Source organism: Malassezia sympodialis, genomic scaffold (assembly GCF_000349305.1).
Source record: "Malassezia sympodialis ATCC 42132 genomic scaffold, msy_sf_6, whole genome shotgun sequence".
Taxonomy (NCBI): Eukaryota; Fungi; Basidiomycota; class Malasseziomycetes; order Malasseziales; family Malasseziaceae; genus Malassezia; species Malassezia sympodialis.
In genome coordinates, this window is record NW_017387804.1 from 202,026 (window position 1) to 220,189 (window position 18,164).

An 18,164-nucleotide genomic window follows, 5' to 3' on the forward strand; every position below is an offset into this window, starting at 1 on the left:
TTTGTTGCTCTTGTTCCCACGCCAGAGAGGAAGACGTCGCAGTCACCGAAGCGGAAGGTTCAAAAGTAAGGCGCTTCGGTCAGCCTTCAACACATACTCTTAAAGCAGTTTCACTCTCCCTTACAAACTTATGGCGTCTTTGGAGTTCTGGAGAGTCAATGCCAAACCGTGAAGCGTCACTTTGTTCCACAATACGGATGGCCTCATTCACATCTTGGAGATCCTGCTTCAGACCATCGATGGTGCTCTTCAGAGCTAATTTAATATTTGGATCAGAACTTGCTTTACTAGCTAGATTTTCCGCTTTTAGCAAGGCTTGTCGAATGTCCCGTTCGTAGTCATGAAAAGGGTCTCGCGGCATGCAATCGAGGACGCACGGAGCGACGCCTCGCGCCTTCCCCACTGGCACACTTGCACGTGACGAAGATGGAGGCCACGCTACGGTGTTACACCGACTCCTCCAGCCATGTGGTGGGTACCTTGGGCCGTTCTTTTTGCTGTTTTTTGCAGTATATCTAGAGGCCGTGCAGAGAATGAAGTCCATGTAAAATTGCGTCACCATTGGCACAACTATTCCGAAAGCGCTTTGCATGCTGCACCATTGCTTGAGATGGTCGAAGCGGTGGGGCAAGTATGGCCCCACGACTTTTTCCATATTGTGTCAAGAATATGGTCTAAAGAGACAGCAGACCACTTTATTCATTATACCCAGAAAGAAACCTTTGAGTGGGTTAAGTCAGCCATTATTGACTATTTGGCCGAACAGGAAGTGTCACAATACCGAGAGGTCCTGGATGAGTGGCACGTGAACGTCGCACAACATTGGTCTGCCGCAAGTGTCGAAGCACATTATCAAGTGTATAACACCAGTAAAGAGATCAAGGCACTTAGCCCTTCTTGCGCTACGTTTGTCCACTTCAATGGGCGCGCTATCTGTTCCCCTGAGGAAGCGCGCCTCACCTTGAATCAAACAGTGCACGGATCGCCTATTGCTCACCCTCAGGATCATGCATACCCGACTTTGCATCCAGCAAGATATATTGCAATCCTCTATGCTGACCCTTATTCTGAGTCATTCTTGAACTTTCACAATATGCTTATGAGCCTGGCAGAGGAGCAGCCTTTTACGTACGTTCTGCGTTGGCGCCCTTCTGTGGCTCGAGTGGAGCTCCGAAAGTCAATGCCATATATTTCTAGTTTTGGCACGTCCTTACATCTCAAGAAAGTGGACTATCTGGTCTTAGATGACCGCCAAGTGGACCTGCAACACTCCGCAAACAAAGATTCTGAACATTTGGAAGATCCCATAAGTGAAATGCGTGCTGATCTCTTAAGGCAACTTTACCAACGCTCTAAGACCAAATCGCACCCTTCCATTCAAGAGGCTGTCCAAATACAAAGCAATCTGAGTGCTCCTGACTTTATTTACTTAGGCCAAGCTACCTCCAAGTTTATTCTAGAGTCCAAAGATCCTCTGTCAACGCTATTGGCACTGACGTCGGACTTTCCTATTTACGCAGCAGCTTTGTCGCATTATTCTGCTCACGTTTCAAAATCTGATCCTATTTACGCGCTACTCAATGATCATTCAACACGCTTCGTACAACCTGGTCACTCTCAATTTTGGATCAATGGCATATCTTTGTCCGAAGAAGAGCTTGACCCTCAAAAGCTGATTGAACGGATTCAAGAAGAGCGTAGGCTTCAGGCTACGTTTAATGTCCCTGAGCTTGGTATATCTCCGGAAGGGACAGAGGCCATTCTTACGTCCGAGCCTGTGACGTTGGCATTTGGAGCCCAGCGGCCTTCCATTTTTTTGTATGATGTAAGTGATGAACGAGAAGCCAAAAGTTCCCCTGTGGGCACACGTGTCATTGCATGGGTAAACGACTTGGAAGACGGCACCTTTTCCCAGTGGCCTCAAACAGTGGAACAAATGGTCGAGTATCGATGGCCCAGCGGGTTTCCACTGGTGGCACGTAACTTCTTCCAACTAGTGGTGCAGATTGATTTGGGTGATCCGGATGCGCTTTTATTTATGAATTCAATGCTGGATCACTCCCTTACTGAGATGCCGCTACGATGGGGTGTCGTACCCTTGCTAGTGAATAGCGAAAGCGAGACACTTGCCCAAGTCCTTTGGTATGCTGTTGATCATTTGCGTCCCCATGAAATTTCTCTTCTTTTTAAACGACTTGCACAGTCTACACTTAACCAGGTTGGTCGCGTTGATGCGGCACGAGCTCGTGCCATATTGGGACAAATGCTCTCACTCAATGACATGGATGAAAAGGACTTGCTAGAGTCCTTTGTTAAAGAAAGCCATACCAGCTCATCATTCCGGCTTCGTCTATCGCGTTTGCGTGACTATCTTGATCGTATTTTCGTGGTTCCTCGCCCGGATACTTTTGGAACTGCGTATCTCAATGGACAACCCGTGTCACTGAATGAGAATCTTTTCTCTGACATATCCCAGGCAATGTCGTACCAGCTGCGCCTTGCCAGTCATGAAATATTTACTGGTCAGTTGGACGAAGACAATATGTACGAATCCTTTTTCTATCACCTCGAAGACACTAAATCATCACGGTCTATGTTGCGAACCATGTTGGAAGAAACGAAAGCATCTTTGCGACCAAGCAGGTTTGTTAACTTTCCGCACATTTTTCGTCAAATTGGAAATCTTGGCGATCCCCTACGTCATTTTGTGTATTCGAGAAACGACTCGCTCATTTCTATTCGTCTTGTTGGCGACCTGGATTCGGAATCCACTCTGTCCGAAATTACCGTGATATTGGATGCTATGTACCCTGTTGTTGAACCCTTCAGGCTTTCCTTTGTTCACACTGGATCCGATGAAGGCTTTGTTTCTCAATGGTTCTTATCGGCAATGTACTCTGGAGCCCTCTCGGATATTTCACCACAGTTATTAAGTGAAGCACTGAAGTCGCCAGATCGTGTCGCCGCTCTGACTCAATTGAGCTCGGATTATGGTATGAGCTTGAAGGCGTATTCTTGGAAACCTATTGCGTCAGCATTCCTACTCGCATCCAATATTGATCATGAGCAAGGTATTACTTTGCTTATCAACGGCCATATTCTCTCCGGTGTGACTGGTTTGCGCACCAAAGATGTTAAAGAGGCTCTTTCATGGGAACAATCCACACACGTTGATGCATTGCTCGAGGCCGTCAATGTCCCTTTGGCCCCCCCTGACGTGCGCTCGCAAGTCATGGAGTTTGTGCTGTCTGCGGTGGGGTCGGCATTCACTGAAATTTTGAACAAAGGGAGGTCCTTTAGCCCTTCTTCAAATCGTATGCCTGTTTCTCTTGCTCTTCAAGCTGGAGCAGACCTGTGCATTACTCAAGGGGATCCGTCCAGTTCTGTACATATTACTGGTGTACTGAATCCTCTTGACTCCAAAGCTTCATATTTTGCTTCCACTCTGCGAATGCTATCATCAATGAGCGGTGTGCGTTTCACTGTGAGGATGAACCCTAGTTTACGCGTTACCTCACTTCCTCTGCAGAAGTTCTCCCGCTTCAACATGCGCGTTACACCAGCGTTCAACTCAGACGGATATGAAATTGCACCTGCTACTGTTTTTACGGGCATTCCGCCGAGATCTGTATTGACGATGCAATTACACACTCCTCGCTCAATTGTTGCTATGGCAGAAGAAGCACTCTACGACTTGGATAACCTTCGACTTTCTGATGTGACAGGAGTAGTGGAAGCTATTTTTTCAGTCAACAGCATATTGATTGAGGGACATGCTCGAGCCGACCAAGAGCCTACACCTAGTGGACTCCAATTATCACTTTCGACAGACGATGATTCTTCGTCTCTGGATACTATTGTCATGGAGACGCTAGGGTATTTTCAATTCCGTGGTCAGCCGGGTCGTTGGAAACTATCCATCAGACCTGGAGTTAGCTCGGATTTGTACGAAATGAAGTCTGTTGGGGCCTGGGGATGGCAAAGTCCCTCAGTTGATGTGACAGGCTCTTACATTGTGCTTAACCAACTCTCCGGAGTTTTGACTTTCCCAATTGTGCGCAAGCGGTTGGGTAAAGAGATGGACAGCCTAGTGGCCCAGGTTAACGAACTTAAGAATGTGAGTTTCAAGGACCACGTTAAAGCTAAAGTCAATGACATGGTATCTTTTGTACTTGGTCGAAGAAGTTTACATGCCGATATCAATATCTTCACAATTGCTAGCGGTCATCTCTATGAACGCATGACCTATATTATGATTTTAAGGTATGTATTAGGGTTTATAACGACAGCGTTTTACGGCACACAAAAAGCACAGTTAAATTTTGGTTTATCGAAAACTTCCTGTCGCCTTCATTCAAAGCTTATATTCCTCACTTAGCCAACGCTTATCACTTCAAGTATGAGTTGATTACCTTTGCCTGGCCTAGCTGGCTTCGTGAGCAGACTGAGAAACAACGTATGATTTGGGCATATAAGATCCTTTTCTTGGATGTACTTTTCCCATTAGATCTGGATCGTGTGATTTTCGTTGATGCAGATCAAATTGTCCGAACAGACTTAAAGGAGTTGATTGATATGGATCTTCATGGCGCACCTTATGGGTACCCCCCCATGGGCGATGACAGCGAAGATATGGATGGATATCGTTTCTGGAAAAAAGGTTATTGGAAATCTTTCCTTCGGGGAATGACCTACCATATATCAGCACTTTATGTGGTGGACTTAAAAAGGTTCCGCTATGTGGGTGCCGGTGATATTTTACGTCGTCACTATCAACGGCTCACCGCTGACAAAAATTCTTTGGCCAATCTTGACCAGGATTTGCCAAACCATCGTAAGTTCATTTGGAACTGACACCAGTACAAATGTTCCTGCCGATTTATACCTTAGACAAAACATGGCTATGGTGCGAAACATGGTGCTCGAAAGAATGGCTTCCTCAAGCTAAAACCATTGACCTCTGCAGCAATCCAAAGACGAAAGAACCCAAACTGGATCGTGCGCGACGCCAAATCCCTGAATGGACAGAACTGGATCTCGAGGTGGCTGCATTGGCCGAACAAATACATAAGCGAGAAAATGACCGTGGCGATTTACACGATGAACTGTAGCAGAGCTAGAAGTACATTTCTTAAAAAAAAAAAAAAAAAAAATACATTCATTGTCTTCCGACTCACCCTCTTCAATACGGGCAGTCAAGTCTTTTTTAAAACCAAAGAAACGATGGAGGAGAATGGGGAGGAAGCTGGCGATGCTTAGAAGGGTCAGTTTGATCATCATGTCAAAAGTCCAAACATGCTGCAGAAGAATTGTCATTGCACCTGATGCCAGTACGCTAGCTTGTCCAGATGCGGACGTTACTGTCGACCCATTAACTTCTGCTGCTTCCGCCGCACTTGCTTGAATCGCAGTCACTACGCCCAGAAGCAATTCGCCGATCTGGGTCGTACAGAAGTTCCAAGGAATACTTCCCACCCCCAGTGTGACAACGTAAGGTATAATAGGAACACTAAGCACGCCACAAGCAATATTCATCATGCCGTAAGGTACAATAGGGAGAAGTCTGAGAGTCAACAAGGATGTCCACAGATCTTTATCGAGACGAATTGATGATGCATGCTCTGCCCCTTCAGTGGTCCTCGGTGCGTTCATTGCTTGCAATGCCTTACTCATAGAATACAAAGGCCGCGCAATTCTCGGGAACAACGCCACAACATCAGAGAAGGGGGACGCCAGAGCATAACACAATGCACCACCAAACGCGGTCAAAAGAGATGCATGGAAACAACCTGCATAGGAACCATACATTGCACCGAAGACAATGTTCATAATAAGACTGCCCGGAACACAGAAGGCCTGTTTCCAAGTGAAAAACACAGAAAGAACGAAGAACACATGGACCATTGCGAGCAATGAGCTGTGAGAGTACACTTGCAGACTTTCACAAATATCACGGATCTCACTTAATGTTAGCTGGGCAAGATGTTTGGGTAGGTGCAGCGGGAGTGTGCTAAGGCAAAGCCCTAAAAGTCCCGTCGCAATCAAAAAAGTCAAACCTAGCAAAAGAAGTTTTGACATATGTGGCCATAGCAGTGACCAAGACCAGCCGCGTATTGAAGGGTCAATATCAGCACGTTCAACAGTAGTAGTGGTAGAGGAGAACAACTTCTGATAAATTCTGGATGATAAGGACATGTCAGACTGGCGAGGTCCATGTAATGTCATTTGAGGTGAAAAGTCTGAGTCTGAACTCTGGATACTCCAAGTCAGAGACGGGGCATAGGACTCTAGGCTGCTGGGTGGACTCGATTGTCCCGCTGGCGGTTTAATCACTGACAGTTTAGACTCGGGAGAATGGGGTTCGCTTCGCAAAATCGAGTTTGAAGGATATATACCTTCCCCATCAAATGAAATAGAAGGGATCGGTGAACATTCATAAGGTCCATTAGCAATGCCACAAGAGAGTGGGTCCAGCTCGTTGCCATTCGATGGTGACAGAGGAGGGCTCTGATCATTTAGTACCATAGTCGAGGCGCGACGAGCGGAAGGCATAACTAGGTGAGTTGGAAAAGATTTATTGCGCCAATGAGAGTGATGATCATCGAAGGACAAGGGAGAGGAATGTGAAGACGGCGATGAACTGACGGGTGTATGTTCGAGTGGAATAGGGACAATAGGTGGTGTTGACTTACCGCCCACATTCGAAGATGACCTTGCACCGCTTCCAGGTCTTCGCGCTTGATGAAGGACGACATCCGGAGTCCCAGGACCACGGTCAAATAAATCGGTGCGCGATATATCTGAGAAGGATCGCATGGTAACAACATTGTCAGCAAGCTGACTGATAGATGCAAACATGTGTTTTCCATGCTTCAACATCCTAGGAGATCTAGGACGTTCAGTTGATGGAGCCGGCAGGACTGGCCCCGTTTCCTCCATGGTGGGGGAAAGATATATGCGAGCTCAGACGTCTCCGTGGAGGTCTGAACTGTACTAGTGGCAAACACCAGCTGCACATTTTGTGCGCCGATTCCCGCAAGCGACCGCTTGCAGCCCTAAAAATTGCTGCCAAGTCCTTGCACATCTCCGGAGACGAGGAATGTATTTATGTCATGGTTAGTCAGATTTCAAATAGATGCGAGCCAGGTCCACTTTGCAATATTGCCGTCCTGTGTGCTGTGGATGATCCGAGTTGCTCACCGCGTGAGCTTTCGCTCTTTACCGCGCATACCAATAGCACATGGTGCAAGAAACCTATCTATATATGGCCCTTGCATAAGCAAAGTTGGTCAACGATCAATTTATGAACTCAGTGGCCCCGACACGCTTAAGTTCCTTCAAGGTAATACTACCAACAATATCTTACCATTCAAGACCATCCATAGAAATGCGCCGAATCATCATGGCATGGATGGACACTATACAGGGTTCTTGAACCCTCAGGTACGCTTGTATTTTCTCATTTCAGGGCCGCATTATGGCTGACGCGTGGATCCACTGGCTTCCGTCAGAGCATGACGAATCGGTTCTGGTTGAAGTAGATCAGACCATTTCCAAAGAATTGATCAGGTTTATTAGTCGCTTCAAACTTCGCTCTAAGGTCAAAATCCAGGATGTATCAGATCAATGGAGTGTCTATCAAGCATGGGGCGACGGTGTTGAACTTTGTATACCACGCCTGGACAAGACTTTATTGTACCGTGATGTCCGTGCACCAAATATGGGATGGCGCTTTCTTGTCCACAAGGAGGTGTCTGCAAACCATTTACAACAATTGACGCAGTTGCCTGAAGACGAGTACAAGATCCATCGCTACTTGCAAGGTGTCCCAGAAGGAGCGTCAGAAATTATAATGGGGTCGAGCCTACCATTGGAAAGTTGTATGGATTATATGCACGGAGTGGATTTTCATAAGGGTTGTTATATTGGACAAGAACTCACCGCAAGGACTTATTTCACGGGTCTAGTCCGTAAACGCATCGTTCCCATTATGCTAACGGCATCCACTATAAATCGTTCAGGGACAATTGAGGTCGACCGGGATGCAAGCAACATTCTACCTGCGCATGGTGCGGATATATATTTGACAGAACAAGATGAGAACGGTGAAAGCAGAATTAAAAAGACAGCTCGTTCACGCTCGGCTGGTAAATTTCTTAATGGTATCCACAACATTGGCCTAGGTCTTATTCGTCTGGCTCAATTAGAAAAGATCCAAAGTCCAGAAAATACGCCTTATCTTGTCCTTTCGAGCGAATCCGCGAATGGGCCTGTGCAGCTGCATGCGTGGAAGCCGGATTGGTGGCCTACGATAAATGAATGATCTACAAGGTTAGCTGACTCTGAATAGACCAAACGTGCACGTCAGACCTGAACCGAGCTTATGAATCAGAATACAATCAAGAACTTTGCCATAGAATGGCATTCTTGTATTGATTGGTGCCTATATCAACAGATCAGATCAAATCATCCTGGTATCCAGACACTAACGACGTTATATATATATATATATATTCCTTGGGGTAGGATGTTGAAAAGGGAAGAGAATGAAGCCCTTTGCAGACCATATATATTATACTCAGGACAATGATGGGCCTATATTACATGATTGTAACTAAGACGGCATGAATATGGACAGCCATTTTCTACGACTGCCGTCCACGGTCACTCATGCGGCCATCAGGAAGTGCCACAACGACAGCCAAGTCCTCCTTTTTGCATCCTTGTTCCAGGACAAGGTTTGTATCAATTCGTGAGGCCGTGTCATAGTGAGAATGATGCTCATGAGATGCAACAAATAGGGCATCACGAATTGATGTTGGGCTATAGTCCACGAAAAGTGGATCACGCCTTTTCTCAGTATCGGAATCCGACACATATCCTGACTTGGCTTGTTCCTTTCGAAATGAGTTCGATCGGCGTAGACGTAACTCGTTTGCACGTTGAACTGCCTCGCTAGTGCCTAGTGACAAATGGACTGGTTCTTCAAGTGAGGTGTTGAATAAGTGAGTGAGTAGAGATGTACGGCGTCTTTTGCGAGCTTGTACACTGAAACTGGAGTCAAAGCTGGAATCAGAAGCGGATGGTGAGTCAGGTACTGTAGGTACATGTGGCTTGCGAGATTCAACATGATTCCAACGCCAAATGTATGTCGCACCCAGCAAGAACTTGCGAACAATAGCGGACATTAATTGACCCGATTCATCATCAATAATATAGCGGCCTCGTCTGAGTGCTAAATACCCATCGTTTCCTTGGGCCAGATACTCGCGAGTAACGACCCAATACGTTTGATCCAACTTGAGTGGCTTTTTAACCTTAGGAATGGCTCGGTGTACCATGACAGATTGCTCATTGTTAGAGCAATGATCGGGTTCATATAAATAGGAATCACGGATTTTCATGAACACATCTTTCCCCTCAGTGATCTCTCCATCAAAAGGTTGATGAAGAAAATCAACACTAATAACACGATGGCCGGGCTCTCGACGGGAATCCCATACAATTTGCATTCCGGCGACCTGAGGAAACCGGCCCTCTTGCTTGGGATATGCACTGAATCCATTCTCTAAAGCATCCCAAATGTCTTGTCCGGTTAGTTCCTTGACAACAATTGGATCTTCAAAGGGCATTATTTCCATCAAGTTGCCAAGAGTGATTTCGCCTGGCCCAAATGTGCTATCGCTTCGCAGTGAACCACCACAGATGATGGAACAATCTGCCATACGATAACCACCAGAAACGGCATTTTCGTTTTGCTCAGGTGACTGTGTTCGCAGTGTGCGCTCCATGGACATGAGCAGAATGTCGGCCACAAAGTCGCCAAAACCAGACTCATCAGTCCGGACAGCTTTGGATGTTACATCCCACTCATTCAGGGATAGCGCAACTGGTTGCTGTGTGGACTTCGAGATACGCTTCATAAGCTTGTCCAAAAGGACTTGAAGCTCGGGCAGAGAGGGGTCCTCTGGACTAAGCTGGTGTCGCTTTACTGATGTCAATCATGGAAAGAACGTGCCTGTAATGCATTCAATAGTGCGACGGCGAACACAAGTGTCAGGGTGAGGCTCTGATAGCGAAATATGCACTTCACTGAGGTCATGAAAATCAGTACCGCTCTTCACGATAAGAGTACTTTTATCATCTTCTGATCCAATCATATCATGATCAAAATCGGCGCCTTTGAAGTTGTTAATACCGCGACCTAGGTAGTATACATGGTCATGACCACCCAATATTAAGTCAACACCATGTTGGTTCGGATCAGCATTAGACATAGCTCCTAGGCAATTGGCAATTTTGATATCATTAGGTAGGCGGCAATGTGTGACGGCTAAAATGAGATCACATTTTTCAGGTCCTTGGCGAAGTTCATGTGAAAGTTTTAGTCCGATTTCCACCATGTCGCGATATTCAAATTCCTTGGGAAAACCTGGTACTGTCTCAAGCCATTCTCTGGATCATGAGGAAAAAATACATACTTTTCCACAAGCCCAATGCATCCTACACGAATGCCCTTGACTTCGAATACAAAATAAGGTAGAGTTGCTTCAATTTGTTCATCATGCTCATTGGGCTTCTCAGAACCCTGGCTGAGCTCATCTTGCCGCCATGAGGCATCCACAACGTTGGAAAAGAGCCAAGGGAAATTTGTTTTGCTAAGCAAGCGCTGGAGGTGAGGATATCCAAAGTCCCAGTCATGACTACTGTTACAATGCACAAACTTACTTTCCTAGAACGGCGCAATCCACCTGCATCGAGTTGATTACTGGCACCATATGAGAGCCGCGCGTAACACTACTTTCGACACTCGGGTTGAACAAGTCCCCAGAAAAAATAACCAAGCCATTTCTCTCGCGCTTCTGATGAGACTTCCAGACAAAGGGCTCTTCAGGAGCTGATAATCGATTTTCTTGTTCGCTCTCGCCCCATCCTTTCCGCAACCTAAGAATTAAGGCTGCGAATTGATCAGCGCTAAGTACTTGAGAAGAATTTTTAACCTTTTGACGAACTCTGTAAACACTTTCATGTCAGATTGGATAAATTAAACTAACTCATTAAAATGTAAGAGAGGAATTGTAACCCTTTGCGACATCACCGTATCCCAAGTAGCACGGCCCCAACGTCTGTGCGCGTGTGAGCGTGTTGTTTTCACGTGACGCGATTGCCCGAGCATCGAAACCAATAACCCGCATGCAGTTAGGTCATTTCTCCACGCCACTCTTTGACACCATCAACATGTTGGCGAGTGTGCGATACATTGGTGTACCTTTGCTCTCCCCTCCAGCATTAAAGCAGAGATTGATCGGCTCTGTTTCCGGATATGTGACTACATCGTATTCGTCCCTGTCACCCGCCAAAAGTTCCTCAAAAGGAAGGGCAAGCGACAAACATGTCAAGTCTGCCGGTACCAAGACAACGAAACCAAAAGGGCCAGCAAAGAAGGATATGCCGTGGGAACGTAGAGACCCTAAATCTGGTGAACTAATCCCGCTTCCTTACGATCGTAAGCCGACCAAACGTCCTCGCTTTGTTCTCTTTTTCATGGAGCGTCTACAAGAGCTCAAAGAAAAGCCTGAGTTCCGCAAGGCAAACCAAGACGGAAACAAAGTCTTTGATATTAAGTCCGCTGCTTCGACTATCGGTGCTGAATGGAAAAAGCTTCCGGACTCAGAACGTGCCCGTGTGGACAAGCTTTATGAGCAGCATGTGGCTCAGTATGAAAAAGACTTGAAGGCTTGGCAAAAGAGTCTGACTCCCGACGACATTCAGCGTCAGAACCAATTTTTGGCTTACCAGCGTAAAATGGGGAAAAAGGCTGTGCGTCGGAACATACCAGTGCCCGATAATATGAAGCGCCCATTGAGTGCGTTCTTCCTTTTCGCGCAGCATTTGCGTGCAAACTCACAGACAACACAGCCTGTATATGAATTTGCAAAGGAAGCGGGCGCTAAATGGAAGGCACTCAGTGCCAAGGAGAAGGAGCCATTTGAAGAGCAGGCCCGTGCTGATAAGGAAGAGTATAATAAACGCATGGAAAGGTTAAAATGAAGCCTATAGATCCTCTAACCTTTGCAAATATTGCTCGACATGCAGCCACTACTTCTGGTTCGACAGATAGTACTTGATTAGACCTGATGTCGAAGAGTCGTGACCATCGGCATCGACCTTGGAAGTGTCTTTCTGCCTCAACAAAGGTAGGATTTTCTTGGCAAGCACTTTTCCAAGTTCAACACCCATCTGATCGAAAGAATTGATGTCCCAAATAAACCCTTGAGTAGCAATCTTATGCTCGTACATGGCGATCATAGCACCAAGGGTTTTAGGAGTAATTTTTTGGACCATAATACTGTTAGTGGGGCGGTTACCACGGAACACCTTGCTCTTTAGAAGAGCTTGGTTGGAAGCCTTGGATCCCAACTCCGTTGCCACCTCTTCCTCCGACTTGCCAAAGGCCAAGGCCTCGGGTTGTGCGAAGAAGTTAGAGAGCAAAATATCATGGTGCTCGCCTAGTGGGTTCTGTGTCTCAATAGGAGCAATGAAATCGCAAGGAACAAGCTTGGTACCCTGGTGAATAAGCTGATAGAAAGCATGCTGGCCGTTCGTTCCAGACTGACCCCAAATAATAGGACCGGTCTGGTACGAGACAGGAACACCAGACTTGCTAACAAACTTGCCGTTTGACTCCATGTCTCCCTGCTGGAAATAATCAGCAAACTTGCACAGGTACTGGTCATAAGGCAGTAATGCATGAGTAGAAGCGCCGTGGAAGTTGTTGTACCACACACCGAGAACACCAAGGATCACAGGCAGATTCTTCTCTAAAGGTGCATTCTTAAAGTGCAGGTCCATGGCATGGGCACCATCTAGCATTTCCTTGAAGTTGTCGAAGCCAATCGAGAGAACAATGCTGAGACCAATGGCACTCCAAAGACTGTAGCGGCCACCGACCCAATCCCAAAACTTGAACATGTTCTCCTTGGAAATACCAAATTCTGTCACTGCAGGCTCGTTCGTGCTGAGAGCCACAAAGTGCTTGGCAACATGCGACTTATCTTTGGCTGCACGAAGGAACCACTCACGGGCAGTCACAGCGTTTGTGATCGTCTCGATGGTGGTGAAAGTCTTGCTGGCAATAATGAAAAGCGTTGTCTCGGGGTCAGACGCACGCAAAGCCTCAGCCATGTGGGTACCATCGATGTTCGACACGAAATGCAGCTGGAGATCACGCTTCGAGTACGCCTTGAGCGCCTCGCATACCATCACAGGTCCGAGATCGGAGCCGCCAATGCCAATGTTCACAACGGTTTGGATCGGCTTTCCGGTGTAGCCTTTCCACTCGCCGGAGCGTACTTTGTCCGAAAACTGGCGCATGTGTTCAAGCTCGGGCTTGACCTCTTCTACACCGGGTTCAGACACCGGGAAGTCCCCAGGCAGGTCACGCAGAGCAATGTGCAGTACCGCCCGGTCCTCAGTGTTGTTGATGTGCTCACCCTTGAACATTGCGTCACGCTTCTTCTCTACACCAGACTCTTTCGCTAGCTGGATGAGTTTGCCGAAAATCTTCTCATCAATCAGATTCTTGCTGTAGTCCAGCAGAATCGACACATCCTTGGCATCAGTTTCAAAGTGCGTGGAAAACTTGGAGAAGCGTTCGGAATCTTCCTTGAAAGCCTGCTTCAAGTTAATGGAATTGTTCTGTGCAAGATTCAGGAGTTCCTCATGGACAGGGAGTTGGTTCATGATGTTTAATGTGGCGGTAGAGAAACTAATCTAAGTGTAGATCCGTGCATTCGTCCCGAGGATATACGCACGTCAACTCCACGTCACGTTGCTAACCTGACCATTGTGGAATTAAGCGAAGGCTGTCACTCTCTAAGGTTGTCGCAATAATCCTGCCGTTTTATCCAGAGCATGTCCGAACGCAGGAGTAAGTGGGATCGACCTGCTGAGCCGGGCTCTTCTGGCCAAAATATGGCCCTAGAAACCACCACAAGTACCCGACCTGGTACGTATTATGTACTCACCATCAGCGGCTCGAGCTGCTGCCGCTGCTGCTGCGAAGATAGCCGCGCAGTTTTCCCGTGCTGCTGACCCTACGGGACCGGGCGCTCTTATGCGCCATCCTGACTTTGACGATGATGGCCCAGATGGTATCTACACACATGATATTGAAATCAATGATCAACGTAATCGATATCTGCTCACGAAGCGTCAGACCCAAGACGAACTTCGAAACGAAACAGGTGCACGTGTGTACACACGCGGCACCTGGTACCCAGACCGGACCAAAGCGCGCCCTGGAGAACCGCCTCTTTATTTGCATGTCACTTCGGACACACGGGAAAGCTTGGACCGCTGTGTTGCGCGAATCAACGACCTCATGGTTCAAGATTTGCCGCCGCTATTAGACGATCGCCTGCATCGAAGTGACCAACGTGGGGCCAATGGCTGGCCTGAGGCTATGGTTCCTATTACATTGGAACCATTGCGTAACTTTAACGTCCGTGCCAAGATCGTTGGCCCTACTGGTTTGTTCGTGAAATATATCCAACACGAAACACGCGTCCGTGTGCAGATCAAAGGCAAAGGTTCAGGCTATCTGGAGTCAGAGTCCGGTCGAGAGCTTGAGCAGACGATGCATATCCATCTCTCTGGTCCTGAGGCTATTCAGGTTCACCGCGCAAAGTTAATGGCCATGGATTTGGTTGATGCAGTCACGGAAGAATGGCGCAAGGCGAAAGCCTCATTGAATCGTGGTGCGGAGTCTCAGCCCGCTGAGCCAGAAGGCGAAGCTCCTCCTCCACCTGAAGAGGATGCGGTACCTCCTCCGCCCCCAGAAGGTGCCGAAGTGCCACCACCACCAGAGGATGACATTCCGCGTACGTTGACGTATGAAAACTTACCTTTAGCTCCTCCACCCACGGACGCGCCACCAGAGGATCCTGAACCTCCCAAAGATTCGACGACAGAGTCTACTGCGCCAGCATTGGAGGAAGACGAAGAGACAATGATGCGGGAGTATTGGAAAGAATATGTGAAATGGGAAGAATCTTTTGTCAACTATCACGGCCGTCGTCCCACCAAGGAAGAGGGGGGACAGGATGTTCCAGCGGAATTCCGCGCATGATTGTCAACAGGCAAGTCTGGCAATTTAGTATGAATTAGAGGTCAAGCTGGCCTATCTGTCCGTACGCGCTTCGGGACTGGCAAGGGCGACGAACTTTGTCTTTTGTGTGTAGACAATACTTCTTCTTCATCTGAAATTTCGGAGTCTGTACCAGTCTCGCTCTCGGAAGACTCCGTACTAGATCCTGAGGAATTTGATGAACTAGAAGACGACGATGGACTGTCGCTTGGTCCAGAGTCCTCATCTTCGCCCTCTGATTCGGAATCAGAATCCGAAGATTGCGGCGACTCGTCTGGAAAATATAGATCCGAGGGTAATTCATTGACATCAGAATCGCTGGATACATCGTCAGATTCCCCCTCCCACATTAAAGAGGCATAGAGTTCATCAACGCCGGAGAGCCAGGACTGCTCACGTGGATCCGAGAGTAACATATCATTTCCTTTCGGCACAACGGATGTGTCAGACTCCATGGGAGAGAGGATATGGTCGGTATCGATGGATTCATTCATGTAATCCTTCAGTTGATATTTGGCACAATTGTTACGCGCTTCACAAAGCATGCGAGTGCGTTCAAGAAGAGGGGCATTCGAATGAAGCGACCATGTGCGTTTCTCAAGCTTGGGTTCTTCAGGCTGTGCATTGTATAGTTCTTGTAATAATGATAGTGCTTTCTCTGCAGCGCCAATTAGAGCCGGATTTTCTGTGCTCAGAGCCACAGCCAGTACATCGCGCCAAGCGATAGTATGAGAGCGTGGGAGTCGGTCAATATTCCAATTATAGTAGGATAAAACAGAACGCAATGCTTCGGGTTTATAGCCTTTTGCATTCGCTGTAAGGCGCTCGACTTCCTTTTGTAATGAGGATGTAGGCAAATGCGAGGGAAATGTCCAACTAAGCAAAGAGAGCACACGATATAGGGCCGCCTGTACAGCCATCCAAATTTGGCCATGCTCACTACCATTGAGGCTAGAAATATGGGCCGCGTTTTCATACATAGGTGTAATTTTCTCTGCAGACGTAGCAATTTCATCGGATAAAAGTTCCGTAGGCGCTGGCACGTCAAGGCAGGGAAGTGGCCACAAAACGTGAGAATGCCTCCGTAGTACCTTGTAAGCATTCTTTTCAAGGTCTTTTTTCCAAGTTGCATTTTCTGAGGTACCATTCAGCGAATCAATGGCCCGCGCAAGAGCTTCATTCATCCCACGCCGATTCCGGGCGTCATCACTCAGTTCCGTGCTGATCTGACTAGTGTCGAAATGTTCAAGAGACGAAATAATGGATCGAAAATCGGAGAGCTCCTGTGGCGTAGCAATTCGACCACTTCCCGTGCCCTTCGCGCGGGTTCTTTGAGATGCGCTCTGCTGGTCACGCCGATCCGCACTGACCATAGAGGGCCAACGTGGACGAACTCTTGTGTGGAGTATTTAATTGGACGATCAGCAGCGGCTGCCCGGGGAGTTAATCAGAGAATGCACACATTCGAACGCGTTGAAACAAACCAAAACCCTCAAACAAGATGGACGATTTCCAGAATAAAGGACAGCTCATGAACATGGGCAAAAAGGTATGGAACGACTCTAAAGATCTAACATGATTAGCTGCTTGGGAAAGTTCTCAATAAACAGAACGGCGGCGGCATGAACGGTGGTATGAACGGTGGTATGAATGGCGGATCCATGGGCGGTGGTAACGGCAACATGGTCAACGAGCTCATTGGCAACGTCTTAGGTGGTGGCCATCATCAGGGGAATGGTATGAATGGTGGATCAGGTGGCAGCGGCAACCTGGTTAACAATCTCGTCAGTGGCTTCACAGGGCATAACCATCAAGGTAGCGGCATGGGCGGCAACATGGGCGGCGGCATGGGTGGTGGCATGGGTGGCGGCTCTATGGGCGGCCACTCCATGGGTGGCCACTCCATGGGTGGCGGCATGGGTGGTGGCTCTATGGGCGGCCATTCCATGGGAGGCCACTCCATGGGCGGCGGCATGGGTGGTGGCTCTATGGGCGGCCATTCCATGGGCGGCCACTCCATGGGCGGCGGCATGGGCGATGGATACGGTGGTGGCGGCATGGGTAATTCCATGGGCGGTGGCTACGGCGGCGGCGGCATGGGTAACTCCATGGGTGGTGGCTACGGCGGTGGCGGCATGGGTAATTCCATGGGTGGTGGCTACGGCAGTGGTGGCATGGGTAACTCCATGGGTGGTGGCTACGGCGGTGGTGGCATGGGTAACTCCATGGGTGGTGGCTACGGTGGTGGCTACAGCGGCAGCTATGGCGGCCGGTACTAGTGGTTTGTCAAGTTTTCCAAGCACATTGGAATATGGCATTCGCAGGTCATCAATATTAACCAACCATGGAACCCTATAACTTCAAGAATGTGTAGTTTCATTAGCAATTTCCTGCTCAATAGCAAGCAGATGGTCTAAACTTAGATGTCCCACTTCAACAGAGCATTGCTGTTCATATATATTTATAGCATGATAGTATTCTTCTCGGATGATATGCCCAATATCCTGGGTAAGGAAAAGACAACGTACCTCTTCTGACCATATATGGCCCATCTTCATTACCTCCTGCTCGACCATAGCGTTAAGCCACGTTTCACGAGCGTGCATTACTGACGCATTTCGCTTGAGATATCGTTCTTCCTGAATACGCATTAAGCATTTATCCCGCAGTTTTTTTCGTGCTTGTTGTTTGGAATATGGATCATTGGGAATCAACTTAAGGGCATGGCGCTTGTCATTGGACTGCATGCTATAGGAGAACGCGGCACTTCGAAATGCGTGTCTTAAAGAACACGCCTCCATTGTATGTAAGCCGCGTAGCACCGCGTCGCGTCTCGAGTCTTGTCGCACGCTTGAGGAGGTCGACGGTCATGCCACCGAGAACGTTGGGCTCAGTCCCTTCGCGAACCTCAAGTAGCCGAGGTCGTGGTACCTTTCGTCGTCGCGGAGGTGGCGCCTCAGGTCGTAGCGGATCCCGTGCAGCGGGTAAAACGCAATCAGCGGACAATGCAGCCACC

General features: G+C 48.0%; 5 protein-coding genes across 5 annotated transcripts; 3 read left to right on the forward strand and 2 right to left on the reverse strand.

Moving 5' to 3' along the window:
* Positions 1 to 466: 466 nt before the first annotated feature.
* Positions 467 to 4,854, forward strand: KRE5 (Putative protein involved in B-1,6-glucan biosynthesis; the record flags this gene model as incomplete). Its single annotated transcript, XM_018883299.1, has 2 exons — positions 467 to 4,263; positions 4,290 to 4,854. 2 exons carry the CDS (start codon positions 467 to 469, stop codon positions 4,852 to 4,854), a joined length of 4,362 nt encoding a protein of 1,453 aa, XP_018740072.1.
* A 3,791-nt stretch (positions 4,855 to 8,645) lies between these two features.
* MSY001_1495 (uncharacterized protein) lies at positions 8,646 to 10,277 on the reverse strand (the record flags this gene model as incomplete). The annotated part of the gene is made up of 2 exons (XM_018883300.1): positions 8,646 to 9,972; positions 10,015 to 10,277. 2 exons carry the CDS (start codon positions 10,275 to 10,277, stop codon positions 8,646 to 8,648), a joined length of 1,590 nt encoding a protein of 529 aa, XP_018740073.1.
* Positions 10,278 to 11,448: 1,171 nt separating this feature from the next.
* On the forward strand, positions 11,449 to 12,051 carry MSY001_1496 (uncharacterized protein; the record flags this gene model as incomplete). Its single annotated transcript, XM_018883301.1, has 2 exons — positions 11,449 to 11,820; positions 11,920 to 12,051. The coding sequence occupies 2 exons, from the start codon at positions 11,449 to 11,451 to the stop codon at positions 12,049 to 12,051; spliced, it is 504 nt and encodes a 167-aa protein (XP_018740074.1).
* Positions 12,052 to 12,099: 48 nt separating this feature from the next.
* On the reverse strand, positions 12,100 to 13,743 carry MSY001_1497 (uncharacterized protein; the record flags this gene model as incomplete). Its single annotated transcript, XM_018883302.1, has 1 exon — positions 12,100 to 13,743. The coding sequence occupies one exon, from the start codon at positions 13,741 to 13,743 to the stop codon at positions 12,100 to 12,102; it is 1,644 nt and encodes a 547-aa protein (XP_018740075.1).
* Positions 13,744 to 14,464: 721 nt separating this feature from the next.
* Positions 14,465 to 15,130, forward strand: MSY001_1498 (uncharacterized protein; the record flags this gene model as incomplete). The annotated part of the gene is made up of 2 exons (XM_018883303.1): positions 14,465 to 14,882; positions 14,913 to 15,130. The coding sequence occupies 2 exons, from the start codon at positions 14,465 to 14,467 to the stop codon at positions 15,128 to 15,130; spliced, it is 636 nt and encodes a 211-aa protein (XP_018740076.1).
* Positions 15,131 to 18,164: the final 3,034 nt, after the last annotated feature.